Source organism: Triticum aestivum, chromosome 5A (genome assembly GCF_018294505.1).
Source record: "Triticum aestivum cultivar Chinese Spring chromosome 5A, IWGSC CS RefSeq v2.1, whole genome shotgun sequence".
Classification (NCBI taxonomy): Eukaryota; Viridiplantae; Streptophyta; class Magnoliopsida; order Poales; family Poaceae; genus Triticum; species Triticum aestivum.
The window spans coordinates 650,447,301-650,465,388 of NC_057806.1; the positions used below are offsets into that span (position 1 = coordinate 650,447,301).

At 49.0% G+C, this 18,088-nt stretch overlaps 1 protein-coding gene across 1 annotated transcript; it reads right to left on the reverse strand.

The window, feature by feature from the left end:
* Window positions 1-14,756: 14,756 nt before the first annotated feature.
* On the reverse strand, window positions 14,757-17,337 carry LOC123108185 (putative F-box/LRR-repeat protein 23). The gene is made up of 2 exons (XM_044530019.1): window positions 16,994-17,337; window positions 14,757-15,138 (listed from the first exon to the last, which is right to left on the reverse strand). Exons 1-2 carry the CDS (start codon window positions 17,308-17,310, stop codon window positions 14,844-14,846), a joined length of 612 nt encoding a protein of 203 aa, XP_044385954.1. The 5' UTR covers window positions 17,311-17,337; the 3' UTR covers window positions 14,757-14,843.
* Between the last annotated feature and the right edge of the window lie 751 nt (window positions 17,338-18,088).

Consider the following 18,088-nt stretch of genomic DNA (forward strand, 5'->3'; position numbering starts at 1 on the left):
GCCATCCGACGATACATCGATACTGGCTCGGGGCGGCCTGCATAATTGTGTTCGGCGTTAGGGAAAGCAGTGCGACAAAGGAATCATATGGATTACACTGGTATCCGAATACTTACGATCTCCCTGGGGGCTTGGCCCTGGGCAACCAGTCGTCTTCGCCTTCGTCGGCGGCGGTGGAGCTGTCCGGAAGGAGAGTCCTTCTCTTCTTGGACCCTTCGCCCCCCCCCCCCCAGTTGGGGTGGCCTTCCTTTTCCTGTCTCCCCCAGTCGGTGGGGGAGCATCTTCTTCTTCTTCCTCGTCTTCGGGGGAAGAGTGCGCCGCATAGCCATCGGACGGTGAGTCCGACGACGCCTGGCGTCGGGAACTCTTTCGGGTTCCCTTGGCCTTCTTGGTCTTCTCGGCACCTTATAAGGGGCCGGAGTCAACATCTTCGCCAGAAGAGCGTTTGCGGGCGCTTCGTGCAAAGGAGCCAGACAGTCGATCTGTCCGGCCATCTTCTGCCAGTCCTGTCAAAGGTACGGGAGTTTAGATCCCGCATAGAGTCAATCTATAAAAAAACAAGTATCCTGTGAAAGGTAAAGCAGCTCACCGCACTGCCTTGGCGCTTCGCGCTGAATCCGCGATCCTCAGTAATAGGAGGGGGGACCTCAGCACTTTTGAACAACACCCTCCAGGCATCTTCATGAGTCGTGTCGAAGATCCTGTTTAGAGTTCTGTGCTGCGCCGGGTACAACTCCCACAAGTTGAACTCCCGTTGTTGGCACGGGAGGATCCGGCGGATGAGCATAACTTGGACTATGCTGACAAGCTTGAGCTTCTTGTTCACCATGTTTTGAATACATGTTTGGAGTCCGGTTAGCTCTTCCGAACTACCCCAGGGCAGGCCCTTCTCTTTCTAGGAGGTGAGCCGCGTGGGGATGCCAGATCGGAACTCGGGGGCCGCTGCCCATATAGGGATCGCGCGGCTCGGTGATGTAGAACCACCCCGGTTGCCACCCCTTTATGGTTTCCACAAAGGAGCCCTCGAGCCATGTAACGTTGGGCATCTTGCCCACCATGGCGCCTCCGCACTCCGCTTGGCGGCCGCCCACCACCTTCAGCTTGACATTGAAGGTCTTTAGCCATAAGCCGAAGTGGGGCTTGATGTGGAGGAAGGCCTCGCACACGACGATAAACGCCGAGATGTTGAGGACGAAGTTCGGGGCCAGATCATGGAAATCCAGGGCGTAATAGAACATGAGCCCCCGGACGAATGGATGGAGAGGGAATCCTAGTCCGCGGAGGAAATGGGTGAGGAATACTACCCTCTCATGAGGCCTAGGGGTGGGGATGAGCTGCCCCTCATCGGGGAGCCGGTGCACGATGTCGTCGGGCAGGTATCCGGCTCTCCTCAGTTTCTTGATGTCTCCCTCCGTGACGGAGGAGACCATCCACCTGCCTCCCGCTCCGGACATGGTTAGAGAAGGTTGAGGTGGGAAGAGCGGACTTGGGAGCTAGAGCTCGAGCGTGCGAAAACGGATGAGCAAAGGAGGAAGAAGGCGTGGATAGAAAGGTTAATCCTTATCCCTTTATATGGGCGGACGAAGCTTAGCGTCCCCACTTGCCTGGTAAAATTCGCTTATCCCCCAAGCGCCGCAATTGATGGCGTGGTTGGGTTACCCACGCCCGTATTGATGAGAATCCCGTAATAAGGGGACACGATCTCTGCTTTGACAAGACATGTCGAAAAACTGCCTCGCGTTATGTGCGGGGCTGGTTAAAGGAAACGGTTCGAATAATCACCGGGCCATGACATAACGTCATACGGCCAAAACAAGCCAGCATATTAGATCTGCGAAAATATTATTCTCTCTACGGTGGAATGTGGAACTTATTTTGCAGGGTCGGACACTATCCTCGTATTCAAATTGTTCTGTGATGTATTCAGAGAAGGAACCCGCCTTGCAATGCCGAAGACAATACTGCACGCCAGACTCATCGTCATTGAAGCCTCACTACTATAAAAACAGCTATAGCCAATATGGACACTAATGGCGCACTGTACATGTGGTGCACCATTACTAAATACTAATGGCGCACCATGTGTTGGTGCGCCATTAGTGTGCAAATACTAATGGTGCACCACATCCACGGTGCGCCATTAGTAAAAAAAATTTAAATTTTTTCAAAACTACTAATGGCGCATCATGGGAGTGGTGCGCCATTAGTAGTAATGGCGCACCACTCCCACGATGCGCCATTAGTAATTATGTTTAAAAAAATTCAAATTTTTTTTATTTTTATTTTTTAGACTACTAATGGCGCACCGTGGGAGTGGTGCACCATTACTAGTTGAACTAGTAATGGCGCACCATACCACGGTGCGCCATTAGTAACTTGGCCACCACTTCCACCGAATGCACCCCCCCCCCCGGGGACCGCCTTTTCAGTTTAAAAAAATGATGGAAATGTCAAAAAAAATAAAAGAAAATAAGTTTCCCATGTGATATGTGGTCTAGTTATTGTGAAAATTTACAAATATGAATTTTGACTTTATTTGTGAAATCTCTCAAGAATTTGTAAAATGGGCATAACTTTTGCGTACGAACTCGGATGAAAAAGTTTTTTATATGAAAAATCATCTACTCGAAAAGTTACATCCGAATTTAATGGGGAAACACGGTTAAACATTTTCAAAATCCGCAAAACCTAATAGAAAAAAGATACGGGGCTTTTAAAATCTGGAGAGGCAAAAAAATTCAAAAAAAAATCAAACTTACTAATGGCGCACCTGCCCATGGTGCGCCATTACTATCTTCCCGCCTTCAAAATTCAAAATAAGTCAAAAATAAAATAAAATAAGTTACTAATGGCGCACCTGCCCATGGTGCGCCATTAGTATCTTCCCGCCTTCAAAATTCAAAATAAATAAAAAAAAAGTTAGTAATGGCGCACCTGCCCGCGGTGCGCCATTACTATGCCGTATATATGGCTGGGCGTGGTCCTCTCCTCCTTACCTCTTCATTCTTCTCCTTCACTCCACCTCTCCTCCACTCCATCTCCTCCTCTCCTCCACTCCATGTTCCCTTCTCTCCTCCATCATACTACCCTCCTCCTCTCCGGTGACCTCCTCCTGTCCGGCGACCTCCTCCTCCTCTCCGGCGACCTCCTCCTCCCTCCTCTCCTCCCCTCCCCTCCCCTCACGGTTTCTCCTTCCTCCTCTCCGGTGAGCTCCTCCTCCCTCCTCTCAGGTGAGCTCCTCCTCCCTCCTCTCCTGCCATCCCCTCATGGTTTCTCCTTCCTCCTCTCCGATGCTCCGGTAAACTCCTCTCCGGCGACCTCCTCCTCCTCTCCGGCGATGTAGGCGAGCGCCTCTCCGGTGACCTCCTCCTCCTCCTCTCCGACGAACTCCTCTCCGGCAAAAGAACATGGAAAAAGAACGTACAAGATCCAAAAAGAGGAACAAAATTAGAAATAATATCGTGCCAAAAAACAAGCAAAAAACGAGCAAAAAATGGGCAAAAAAATCACGATCCAGATCCAAATTCAAAATTCAAAAATAGCAATGGCGCACGGTGGGGGTTAGACGGTGCGCCACTACTATTTTCCCGCCTTCAAAATTCAAAAATACTAATGGCGCACTGTGGCCTATACTAATGGCGCACCAGTGGCCTATACTAATGGTGCACCGTGGCCTATACTAATGGCGCACCAGTGGTGCGCCATTAGTATACCAGATACTAATGGCGCACTAGTGGTGCGCCATTAGTAAAAAATACTAGTGGCGTGATACTAGTGGCGCACCAGTAGTGCGCCATTAGTAGGCTAAATTGGTGCGCCACTAGTAGGCCTTTTCCTAGTAGTGCCTGGTTCAGGGGCTACTGAGGGAGTCCTAGATTAGGGGGTCTCTGGACAGCCGGACTATAACCTTTGGCCGGACTATTGGACTATGAAGATACAAGATTGAAGACTTCGTCTCGTGTCCGGATGGGACTCTACTTGGCGTGGAAGGCAAGCTAGGCAATACGGATATGGATATCTCCTCCTTTGTAACCGACCTTGTGTAACCCTAACCCTCTCTGGTGTCTATATAAACTGAAGGGTTTTAGTCCATAGGACAACAATCACAACATACAATCATACCGCAAGCTAGCTTCTAGGGTTTAGCCTCTCTGATCTTGTGGTAGATCTACTCTTGTACTACCCATATCATCAATATTAATCAAGAAGGACATAGGGTTTTACCTCCATCAAGAGGGCCCGAACCTGGGTAAGACATCGTGTCCCCTGCCTCCTGTTACCATCCGGCCTAGACGCATAGTTCGGGACCCCCTATCCGAGATCCGCCGGTTTTGACATCGACATTGGTGCTTTCATTGAGAGTTCCTCTGTGTCGTCGCCATTAGGCTTGATGGCTCCTACTATCATCGATAGCGATGCGGTCCAGGGTGAGACTTTTCTCCCCGGACAGATCTTCGTATTCGGCGGCTTTGCACTGCGGGCTAATTCGCTTGACCTTCTAGAGCAGATTGAAAGCTACGCCCCTGGCCGTCAGGTCAGATTTGGAAGTTTGAACTACACGGCCGACATCCGCGGAGACTTGATCTTCGACGGATTCGAGCCGCAGCCGGGCGCGCCGCACTATCGCGATGCGTATGACCTAGCTCTGCCGCCGAACAGTACCCCAGAGGTCGCGCCCGCATCAGCTTCGACCCTTAGTTCGGAGCCAATTGCGCCAATCGAGGACGGGTGGTTAGACACCGCCTCAGAGGCTGCAGTCTCAACGACGATCGAGCCAAACACCAGCATAATCCTCTGTGCAGCCCGTGACCCCAAGGTGCCGGACTCTTTTTCTGACTCCGAACCGCCCGTGCCCCTGCCAATCGAATCCGATTGGGTGCCGATCATGGAATTCACTGCCGCGGATATCTTTCAGCACTCGCCCTTCGGCGACATTCTGAATTCACTAAAGTCTCTCTCTTTGTCAGGAGAGCCCTGGCCGGACTATGGCCAACAGGATTGGGATGCGGACGACGAAGAAATTCGACGCCCACCCACCACCCACTTTGTAGCCACTGTCGATGATTTAACCGACATGCTCGACTTCGACTCCGAAGACATCAACGGTATGGACGACGATGTAGGAGACGAACATGAACCAGCGCCTATAGGGCACTGGAAAGCCACCTCGTCATATGACATGTACATGGTGGATACACCCAACGAAGGCAATGGCGACGAGATAGCGGAGGATGACCCCTCCAAGAAACAACCCAAGCGCCGACGTCAGTGGCGCCGCTCTAAGTCCCGCCAAAGAAAAAGTGGTGATACCGGCACAGGAGATAATAACACTCTAGATAGTGCCGAAGACAACAACAATCCCCTCCAGCAAGATTTAGAACAGGCGGATGAAGGAGCCAGCTCTCCTGAGAGAGCGGCACATGGAGAGGAGGAGGATGACAATTACATCCCCCCCTCCGAAGACCAGGCAAGCCTCGGCGACGATGAATTCGCCATCCCAGAAGATCCCGTCGAACAAGAGCGCTTCAAGCGCCGGCTTATGGCCACGACAAATAGCCTGAAGAAACAGCAGCAGCAGCTTAAACCTGATCAAGATCTGCTAGCTAATAGATGGACTGAAGTCCTCACGTGCGAGGAATATAAACTCGAGCGCCCCTCCAAGAATTACCCAAAGTGCAGGTTACTACCCCGACTGGAGGAAGCGGCTGATCGGCCACCTCATGGCCGCGATAGAGAGGCATTCCACCCAAAAGCTCAGTCTCCACCCCGACGCCATTCAAATACAAAGGCATGGGGAGATACGCCAGACCTGCAAGACATATAGGAGGACAAAGCAAAGCATGAAACATCGATCTACGGATCACGACGGTGCACCACTCTGCGAGACGATAAACATCACACCGGATACAGTAAAAGCAAATCCGGCCGGGCCGAACACAGCGGGCAAGACCCATTCGAGCTGCATCGCAATATAGCCCAATACAGAGGCGTCGCACACGCCTTATGCTTCACAAACGAAGTAATGGAACATCAATTCCCAGAAGGTTTCAAACCTGTAAATATTGAATCATACGACGGCACAACAGATCCCGCAGTATGGATTGAGGACTTCCTCCTCCACATCCACATGGCCCGCGGTGATGACTTACACGCCATCAAATACCTCCCACTAAAGCTCAAAGGACCAGCGCGGCATTGGCTTAACAACTTGCCAGTGGACTCCATTAGCTGTTGGGAAGATCTGGAAGCCGCATTCCTCGACAACTTTTAGGGCACCTATGTTAAACCACCAGACGCCGATGACTTGAGCCACATAATTCAGCAGCCAGAAGAGTCGGCCAGGAAATTCTGGACTCGGTTTCTTACAAAGAAAAATCAAATCGTCGACTCCCGGATGCGGAGGCCTTAGCAGCTTTCAAGCACAACATCCGGGACGAGTGGCTAGCCCGGCACCTTGGTTAGGAAAAGCCAAAATCTATGGCAGCTCTCACAATGCTCATGACCTGCTTTTGTGCGGGAGAAGACAGCTGGCTGGCTCGCAGTAATAACATATCAAAGAACCATGGTACCTCAGATACCAAGGACGGCAATAGCAGGTCACGTCGCAACAAACATAAGAGCCGCATTAACAGTGAAAATACTGAGGATACGGCAGTCAATGCCAGATTCAAAGGCTCTAAACCCGGTCAGCGGAAAAAGCCATTCAAACAAAGTACGTCGGGCCCGTCCATCTTGGACCGTATACTCGATCGATCGTGTCAAATACACGGCACCCCACACAAGCCAGCCAATCACACCAACTGGGATTGTTGGGTGTTCAAGCAGGCCGGCAAGTTAATTGCCGAAAACAAGGACAAGGGGCCGCATAGCGATGACGAGGAGGAGCCCCAGCAGCCGCACACTGGAGGACAGAAGAGGTTTCCCCCGCAAGTGCGGACGGTGAATATGATATACGCAACCCACATCCCCAAGAGGGAGCGGAAGCGTGCACTTAGGGACGTAAATGCGCTGGAGCCAGTCGCCCCAAAGTTCAACCCTTGGTCCTCCTGCCCGATCACCATCGATCGCCGAGACCACCCCACTAGTATCCGTCATGGCGGATTCGCCGCACTGGTCCTAGACCCAATCATTGACGGATTTCACCTCACTCGAGTCCTTATGGATGGTGCCAGCAGCCTGAACCTGCTTTATCAAGACACAGTGCGCAAAATGGGTATAGACCTCTCAAGGATCAAACCCACAAAAACGAACTTTAAGGGCGTCATTCCAGGTGTAGAGGCCCATTGCACAGGCTCAATTACACTGGAAGTGGTCTTCGGATCCCCGGATAACTTCCAAAGTGAAGAGTTAATCTTCGATATAGTTCCGTTCCGCAGTGGTTATCACGCGCTACTCGGGCGAACCGCATTTGCTAGATTCAATGCGGTACCGCATTATGCATACCTCAAGCTCAAGATGTCAGGACCTCGCGGAGTTATTATAGTCAATGGAAACACATAGCGCTCTCTCCGAACAGAGGAGCACACCGCGGCCCTTGCAGCAGAAGCGCAAAATAGCCTTTCAAGGCAATCCACCAGTTCGGCGTTTCAAAATCCGGACACCTTCAAGCGCGCTCGGAGCAAGCAACAAATAGATCGCCTGGCGCAATTTGAGCTCGCGTAGCAATGCGGCCCCCACCCCAGTCCCAACCAAATGGCGAAACTCGCGTCGCGCGTACATAATTACGCATTAAAAATACCATGGGCACAGGTGGGGAAGGGGGCACAACTGCGGCACGCCCCAAGACGCGGCTTAAACCGCACTGGGGGCTTCCCGTTTGGTTATTTTTCTCTTTTTCAGGACCTTAATCTCTGGAAACACTGTCCGGCAGCACTATTGCGAACACATGATGCAGCAACCAAGGAAGCAGAAAGCTACGTCACACCACAGAATTCCCAGGTGTATTACAATACCGAGCGAAATATTTGATTTAATACTATTCCTCAGCTTGCCCTTGGAAGGGACATATTCCCATTCTCTGCTTATCGCACTAGCTGTATCATTCTCCTTTAACGCACCTTTTTGAATAAACAATGCATAACATTACGACTACTATTGCATTTTGTTATACATATATATCTATGTGTTCATTAATGACGCCTTGCAACCGTACACTCTGGTACGGCCAATACACCAGGGGATTACGTACCCCACAATACGGTGTGAAAAGTCCGAACACTTTCACAAGTGCGGCACCCTGAACTTATAGCATTATATGCATCAGCTCCGAATCATGTCTTTGGTCAAATCTTGGGTTTGCCCGGCTCCTATGTTTTGGTACCTTACGTTCCGCTCTATCGGCTAAGGTAGTTCTAGGAGAACTACTGCGATTGTGCCCCGGTTCTGCCGAGCTTAGCACCTCAGTAGAGAAAGCTAAAACTGACTGTCATGATAAGGCGAGAGACTGGTCGCTGTTCGGCGAGGTTTTTCCGAGTCCCTAAAGACTTATGCCGCTTAGGGCGAGGGGCCGGCCCTGTCCGGCTTACAGGCGTGTATCGCGCCCCGAATTCGGCCTTGCGAATTCCAGGGGCTTCGCCGAAATTTAAAATTATAGAATTCTATGGCTAAGTGAGAGTGATAAAGCATTATTAGTCCAGTTGCCTTGTTTGTTGTGCTGAGCACCTCCCTCGAAGGACCCAAATATGGGAACAAGATTGCTCAGGTTTATCCCGAACACCCCTACACTCCTGGCATGGGGGCAGAAGCCGAGGACTAGCCATCTCTCAGATTGGATAAATGGCCAAACAGAAGGTAATATTTTAAATTCACACAAGCGCTGCATAGCGCATATGAAACAAGTTTTTATCATACAGGATCACACAAACAAGTTTATTCAAATATTACATCTTTTGAACACTCGTCCGCGATGAGACGGGCACCCGGCAGAACACCCTCGTAGTACATCTCGGGGTGGCGGTGCTCCTTGCCCTCCGGCGGCCCCTCCTTGATCAGCTTCACGGCGTCTAGCTTGACCCACTGCAATTTCACAACGGGCGAAAGCCCGGCATGCACCTTCAATGCAGACAGATCGCTTGACGACCTCCAGCCGCGGGCAGGCATCCACAAGCCGCCTCACCAGGCCGAAGAAGCTGTTCGGAAGGGCGTCGCCAGGCCACAGCCGGACTATAAAGCTCTTCATGGCCCGATCGGCCGCCTTATGTAGCTCGACCATCTGCTTCAGCTGGTCGCTCATTGGCACCGGGTGTTCGGCCTCAGCATACTGAGACCAGAACAGCTTCTCCGTTGAGCTTCCATCCTCGGCCTGGTAAAATTGTGCGGCATCGGACACGCTGCGGGGAAAATCTGCGAATGCTCCTGGAGAGCTCCGGATTCGGGTAAGTAATCGGTAATTTACTTTTACATGCTTGCTTTGCATATGGAATGCCTTACCCGCCGCTATCTTCTTCATCGCGTCGATCTCCTGGAGGGCCTTCTAGGCCTCGGCCTTGGCACTCTTTGCGCTCTCAAGGGCCGCGGCAAGCTCAGACTCTCGCGTCTTCGAGTCAAGCTCCAACGCCTTGTGCTACGTCACGAGAGCCTGGAGCTCTTGCTGCACCTCGCCCACACGAGCCTCTTGTTTTTCCCACTCGGTGCGCTCCTTGGCCGCTTTATCTTCGGCCTTGGTTAGCGCTTGCTTCAGGGTCGCCACCTCGGTCGTGGCCCCTGGCAAACATACGATGATCCTGTCATTTTGCAATCGCGTCCTCTTTTATATACACATATCTATAGACAGGGTATTACTTACCCCTGTTCTCCTCGAGCTGCCTATTGGCAAGGCCGAGCTCTTTCCTGGACACCTCGAGGTCCTGCTTCAATACGGCGACCTCCGTAGTCAGTGCGGCGGACGCCAGCAGCGAAGCCTGCATATGCATATTGACACAATTATTTTAGACTCCTGCGATATTATTTGATCCTCTATTCGGCTTTTCTTTGTGAACACCGAACAAAGCATCAGGGGCTATTGTCTATGCGGTAATATTTCTACTACATTTAAAAACACTTACCTCCAAGCCTGTTAGAAGGCTGGCATAGGCTTCAGTCAATCCGCTCTTGGCGGACTGAACCTTCTGGAACACCGCACTCATGATAGTGCGGTGCTCCTCGTCGATGGAAGCGCTGCGAAGCGCTTCCAGCAGATTGTCCGGCGCCTCTGGATGGACAGAGGTCACCGGTATAGGCATCTTGCCCCTTTTAGAAGGAGGCCGCCTGCCCGAGCCTGGAACCGCTGGAGGTTCCGGCAGGGTGTTCGGCTGAGGGCCGAACTCGGAGCTCTTAGGGGGCCCGTCCGCTCGGCTCCCAGAGCCCGGAAGGTCGCCTTGAGGCGCCTCCAGGACTGTCTCCCCACGATCCGATGCCTCTTGAGACAACACCTCGGCGTCGTCGGCAGGATGAGGGGAGGTGGCAGTCGGAACTGGATCGCTATCCATGTCCGACAAGCCCAAGGAGCCATCCGACGATACATCGATACTGGCTCGGGGCGGCCTGCATAATTGTGTTTGGCATTAGGGAAAGCAGTGCGACAAAGGAATCCTATGGATTACTCTGGTATCCGAATACTTACGATCTCCCTGGGGGCTTGGCCCTGGGCAACCACTCGTCTTCACATTCGTCGGCGGCGGTGGAGCTGTCCGGAAGGAGAGTCCTTCCCTTCCTGGACCCTTCGGCCCCCCAGTTGGGGCGGCCTTCCTTTTCCTGTCTCCCCCAGTCGGTGGGGGAGCATCTTCTTCTTCTTCCTCGTCTTCGGGGGAAGAGTGCGCCGCAGAGTCATCGAACGGTGAGTCCGACGACGCCTAGCGTCGAGAACTCTTTCGGGTTCCCTTGGCCTTCTTGGTGTTCTCCGGCACCTTATAAGGGGCCGAAGTCAACATATTCGCCAGAAGAGCGTTTGCGGGTGCTTCGTGCAAAGGAGTCGGACAGTCGATCTGTCCGGCCATCTTCTGCCAGTCCTGTCAAAGGTACAGGAGTTTAGATCCCGCATAGAGTCAATCTATAAAAAAAACAAGTATCCTGTGAAAGGTAAAGCAGCTTACCGCACTGACTTGGTGCTTCGCGCTGAATCCGCGATCCTCAGTAATAGGAGGGGGGACCTCGGCACTTTTGAACAGCACCCTCTAGGCATCTTCATGAGTCGTGTCGAAGATCCTGTTTAGAGTTCGGTGTTGCGCCGGGTCGAACTCCCACAAGTTGAACTCCCGTTGTTGGCACGGGAGGATCCGGCGGATGAGCATAACTTGGACTATGTCGACAAGCTTGAGCTTCTTGTTCACCATGTTTTGAATACATGTTTGGAGTCAGGTCAGCTCTTCTGAACTTCCCCAGGGCAGGCCCTTCTCTTTCCAGGAGGTGAGCCGCGTGGGGATGCTAGATCGGAACTCGGGGGCCGCTGCCCATACAGGGTCGCGCGTCTTGGTGATGTAGAACCACCCCGATTGCCACCCCTTTATGGTTTCCACAAAGGAGCCCTCGAGCCATGTTACGTTGGGCATCTTGCCCACCATGGCGCCTCCGCACTCCGCCTGGCGGCCGCCCACCACCTTCGGCTTGACATTGAAGGTCTTCAGCCATAAGCCGAAGTGGGGCTTGATGCGGAGGAAGGCCTCGCACACGACGATAAACGCCGAGATGTTGAGGATGAAGTTCGGGGCCAGATCGTGGAAATCCAGGCCGTAATAGAACATGAGCCCCCGGATGAATGGATGGAGAGGGAATCCCAGTCCGCGGAGGAAATGGCTGAGGAATACTACCCTCTCATGGGGCCTGGGGGTGGGGATGAGCTGCCCCTCATCGGGGAGCCGGTGCGTGATGTCGTCGGCAGCTATCCGGCTCTCCTCAGTTTCTTGATGTCTCCCTCCGTGACAGAGGAGACCATCCACCTGCCTCCCGCTCCGGACATGGTTGGAGAATGTTGAGGTGGGAAGAGCAGACTTGGGCGCTAGAGCTCGAGTGTGCGAAAATTGATGAGCAAAGGAGGAAGAAGGCGTGGATAGAAAGGTGAATCCTTATCCCTTTATATGGGCGGACGAAGCTAAGCGTCCACACTTGCCTGGTAAAACTCTCTTATCCCCCAAGCGCTGCAATTGATGGCGTGGTTGGGTTACCCATGCCCGTATTGATGAGAATCCCGTAATAAGGGGACACGATCTCTGCTTTGACAAGACGTGTCGAAAAACTACCTCGCGTTATGTGCGGGGCTGGTTAAAGGAAACGGTTCGAATAATCACCGGGCCATGACATAACGTCATACGGCCAAAACAAGCCAGCAAATTAGATCTGCGAAAATATTATTCTCTCTACGGTGGAATGTGGAACTTATTTTGCAGGGTCGGACACTATCCTCGTATTCAAATTCTTCTGTGATGTATTCGGAGAAGGAACCCGCCTTGCAATGCCGAAGACAATACTGCGCACCGGACTCATCGTCATTGAAGCCTCACTACTAAAAAAACAACTATAGCCAATATGGACACTAATGATGCACTGTATATGTGGTGCACCATTACTAAATACTAATGGCACACCATGTGTTGGTGCGCCATTAGTGTGCAAATACTAATGGCGCACCACATCCACGGTGCGCCATTAGTAAAAAAAATTAAAAATTTAGACTACTAATGGCGCACCATGGGAGTGCAGCGCAATTACTAGTTCAACTAGTAATGGCGCACCATCCCACGGTGCGCTATTAGTAACTTGGCCACCACTTCCACCGAATGCACCCCCACCCCCCCCCCCCGAACCGCCTTTTCAGTTTTAAAAAAATAAAAAAAAAAGATGGAAATGTCAAAAAAATAAAAGAAAATAAGTTTCCCATGTGATATGTGGTCTAGTTGTTGTGAAAATTTACAAATATGAATTTCGACTTTATTTGCGAAATCTCTCGAGAATTTGTAAAATGGGCATAACTTTTGCGTACGAACTCGGATGAAAAAGTTTTTTATATGAAAAATCATCTACTCGAAAAGTTACATCCGAATTTAACGGGGGAACAACGTTAAACATTTTCAAAATCATCAAAAATCTAACAGAAAAAAAGATACGGGGCTTTTAAGATCTGGAGAGGCAAAAAAATTCAAAAAATCAAACTTACTAATGGCGCACCTGCCCATGGTGCGCCATTACTATCTTCCCGCCTTTAAAATTCAAAATAAGTCAAAAAATAAAAAAAAGTTACTAATGGCGCACCTGCCCATGGTGCGCCATTAGTATCTTCCCGCCTTCAAAATTCAAAATAAATATATAAAAAAAGTTAGTAATGGCGCACCTGCCCGCGGTGCGCCATTACTATGCCGTATATATGGCTGGGCATGGTCCTCTCCTCCTTACCTCTTCATTCTTCTCCTCCACTCCACCTCTCCTCCACTCCATCTCCTCCTCTCCTCCACTCCATCTTCCCTTCTCTCCTCCACCATACTACCCTCCTCCTCTCCGGCGACCTCCTCCTCTCTCGCGACCTCCTCCTCCTCTCCGGCGACCTCCTCCTCCCTCCTCTCCTCCCCTCCCCTCCCCTCACGGTTTCTCCTTCCTCCTCTCCGGTGGGCTCCTCCTCCCTCCTCTCCTCTCATCCCCTCATGGTTTCTCCTTCCTCCTCTCCGATGCTCCGGTGAACTCCTCTCCGGCGACCTCCTCCTCCTCTCTGGTGATGTAGGCGAGCGCCTCTCCGGTGACCTCCTCCTCCTCTCCGGCGAACTCCTCTCCGGCAAAAGAACGTACAAGATCAAAAAACAGGAACAAAATTTGAAATAATATCGTGCGAAAAAACGAGCAAAAAACGAGCAAAAAATGGGTAAAAAATCACGATCCAGATCCAAATTCAAAATTCAAAAATAGCAATGGCGCACGGTGGGGGTTAGACGGTGTGCCACTACTATTTTCCCGCCTTCAAAATTCAAAAATACTAAAGGCGCACCGTGGCCTATACTAATGGCGCACCAGTGGCCTATACTAATGGCGCACCAGGGGTGCGCCATTAGTAAAAAAATACTAGTGGCGTGATACTAGTGGCGCACCAGTAGTGCGCCATTAGTAGGCAAAACTGGTGCGCCACTAGTAGGCCTTTTCCTAGTAGTGCCTGGTTCAGGGGCTACTGAGGGAGTCCTGGATTAGGGGGTCTCCGGACAGCCAGACTATAACCTTTGGCCGGACTATTGGACTATGAAGATACAAGATTGAAGACTTCGTCTCGTGTCCGGATGGGACTCTACTTGGCGTGGAAGGCAAGCTAGGCAATACGGATATGGATATCTCCTCCTTTGTAACCGACCTTGTGTAACCCTAACCCTCTCCGGTGTCTATATAAACTGAAGGGTTTTAGTCCGTAGGACAACAATCACAACATACAATCATACCGTAGGCTAGCTTCTAGGGTTTAGCCTCTCTAATCTCGTGGTAGATCTACTCTTGTACTACCCATATCATCAATATTAATCAAGCAGGACGTAGGGTTTTACCTCCATCAAGAGGGCCCGAACCTAGGTAAGACAACGTGTCCCCTGCCTTCTGTTACCATCTGGCCTAGATGCACAGTTCGAGACCCCCTACCCGAGATCCGCCGGTTTTGACACCGACAACAAGCATAATAAATAACTAGTCCTTTGATACAACACTAGACTCAAAGGTATTAAGATGCATCTGAACGGGGGAAGTACATGCCAGAATTGGTACACAATTATGCGCAAATAAATTCACGAAGAACTATCACAAACATAAGGATCCATATTGAATAAGGTATGCTGATCATAAAGATCGCACTGAATAATGTATCCTCTCATCTTCAGAATCAAGAGCATGGTCATTGTTGGAGCTTCTTAATCGATACAACACTCATCATCCCACTTGAGCGTCATGGTCTTGATCCTGGTGAATTTTGCCCGCAAGGTACGCTCATCATTGGAGTTGATCAAGAAACAATAGCGCAACCCAAGAACCTCCAAGTTAGGGCAACTCTCAAGCACAGCAGTCAGTTCTCTCATGGTGAGGTCAATGTTTTCAAGTTCAAGAGAACGCAGCTCCAGCAGAGGTGATTCTTTTATGACACTAGCAACTTGTTTGCTGAAGACCCCGAAGCATGATACAAGTCGAAGGGTAGTCAGCAAGGGCGACCTGCAAATAGTAGGGCGGTCTTTTCATATGAATGAATGCGGGAATGATGGTGTGAGGTGGAATTTATTATCCAATATACGGATGATACACTTATTATCATGCCTGTAGAACCATAGCAACTATCACATATGATGAATGTTCTAAAGATTTTCTCAGAATTTATCGGTTTGAAAGTCAACTACAACAAGTCCTCTTTGGTCCCAATTAGTATATCTGATGAAAGACCTATTGAGTCACTAACATTCTTGGTTGTTAAAAAGAAGATACGCCTTTCACCTATCTTGGGCTCCGTATGGTTCTACTAGACATAAAGTGGATGATCTGATGCCTATCGTGTCTATACTTGACAAAAGACTATCTGGTATTGCTTCAATGATGGCATACTCTAGTAGGTTGGTACATCTAAAGCGGTGATGTCTTCCCTCCCCATCTTTGCCATGTGCTACATTAGAGTACCTTTTACAATCCTAGACCACTTTCAAAAATCTGGCAGAAGTCATCTTTGGTATAGAAAAGGAATTAATAAGCATGGAAATTGTCTGGTAAAACGGGAAAATGTATGCCTTCCCAAAAAGTCTGGTGGCCTATGTATTCTTTGATCTCAAAGCAAAAAACTGAACTCTACTCACTAAATTCTTATAAAAATTCTTCTACCAGCATGATATACCTTGGGTTGAATTGATTTGGAATACATATTATAATGAAGGTGAGGTGCCTAGCTGTCCCACTAGCATTGGATCTTTCTGGTGGAGAGACTGTTGTTCTATATTAGAGGATTTCAAGAATAAGATAGTCTGTAAACCTGCTTCTGGAAATATAGTCAAACTCTAGCTTGATAAGTGGAATGGTGAGACTTTTAGGGCAAGATTCCCACAATTGTTGTCATATGCGGAAGACATAGCATCAATGTTGCCATTACATACAACTATGTTGCTAATGAATTTTATGATATGTTTCACCTACCAATAGGATCCATTTTTGTCCAATAGAGCATAATAATGCTGAATCTTTTAAATGGCATGATTGGCAACAACAACAACAATCAGTCACAAAAAAAAGCAACTAAATAATGGCAGTTGGCAGTCTTCTGGCATAGAAATCAATATTTAATCAAAAGAATATATCTATAACTTATTAGAAATCCACCTGATGCTCCAACGCATATCCAATGGATATGGAAATCATGCAGCCTTCCTAAACATTTTTTTTTGGCTACTATTACAACACATGTTAAACACCAGAGATATCCTGATAAGAAAGCACTTCCACATTGAAACTAGTAATTGTGTTTTGTGTGATGATGAGCCTAATGAGTACCTTATGCATCTCTTCTTAAATTGTGATTTCAGCCAGAGTTTTTGGCTTGCTCTAGGTTTGAATGGAACATTGAATATCAAATTGTAGTGATGCTCATGGATGGGAAGGGGGATACTCAATTCGATTTCAAAGAATGCCTCATTGCTGGCTGTTGGAGTATTTGGAAGCACGGGAATAGTATTTTTTACAACTTGGAATATTGCATATCATGCTTCAAATCTCACTTTGATACATGCATCAAGAAGGCCAAGCCAAGCTTAAAGGAAGGGATACTATTTTTGGACCATTTGTAACATTTTATACCTAATGTATATCCATTTGTACATGTACCACCAATATTAATGAAAAAGAGTTAGAGTAGGGATTCCCTATTGTTGTCGCTAAAAAAACTGCATCTGTTTTATCAGAAATCAAATCAATTTGTTGTTCGGTTAAGCACAACAAATTATTACCTAAGTAGATTTTGTTACTGACACGGCTTTAATTAGTTAACAAACTTTTGAGCATAATAAATCATGTAATAATAGAAGAAAATCACCTTTCCATGATATATTTGATGAGATCATCGGTGACAAACATCCTCCCGACGAACACCCTGAGTTGTCCGTCGGAACGATCGACGGCTACCTTCGCCATCTTGCGCAGGACGGCATCGGCCTTTAGGAACACGGCCTCGTCTTTATCCATGTCGACGGATCGCCACACGTCTGGAAAATTCGCCGCCTCGAGCCAGGAGCGACACACGAGGCCGGCGCCCATGAGGACGTTGACGGCGCCGAGCCTAACGAAGATCGAGGATAGCGCATCAAGGGGCAGTGATGACCAGTCCCTCGCCGGCGGCGCTGCATCATCCATCGATGATAGATCTAGGAGTGGGGCGTCAGAAACTGAAACCGGTAATTGTCAGAGCATTCGGTGAATTGAGAGACCAATTATAGAGGCGAAGTAGGGGAACACAAGCCATCGGTATTTTTTTTTTTTTGACATCACGCGAGCCATCCGCCTTTTTGGATGTTGATTGATGAGGAAGACTATCAAAGGGTCTGCCTTTTCTTTTTGTTGAGAAAACCAAGGGTGGTCTCTCGCGTTCTGGGCCTAACCTCGGGATGGAATAAGGTAAGCACCTTCCTATTTAGCGCTTAACGAAGAACGACGGCTGATACAATGTTCTTTTCCCCACCTGTTTCGGAACCTTCCTATTAGGCGCTAGGTTGTTGTACCGGCGCTCACGCGCACGGTCTCTTGGGCCGGCCCATTCGCATGAGAACTCGACTCACTCTACAATAGATCACTCACTCGATCAGTACAACTAAAATAAATCGCTAGAACGGTCGTTCCATTGACCGTTTAGCCTTGTTGACTACTAAATTTTCTGTAAAAAAATTGACGGATAAAAAATGTTCACGGATTTTAAAACAAAGCATGGATTTGGAAAATTCAGAATTTCAAAAGTTATCAAATTTGGAAAAATGCTCAGCAAATTTGAAAAAAGTTCACTGATTTTTAAAAAATCATCGATTTTGAAAAAATCATCAATTTTGAAAAAAAGTTCATCAATTTTGAAAAAACAATCATCAAAATTTTAAAATTCATTTATTTTGAAAAAATCTCATCTAATTTGTAAAACATTCCA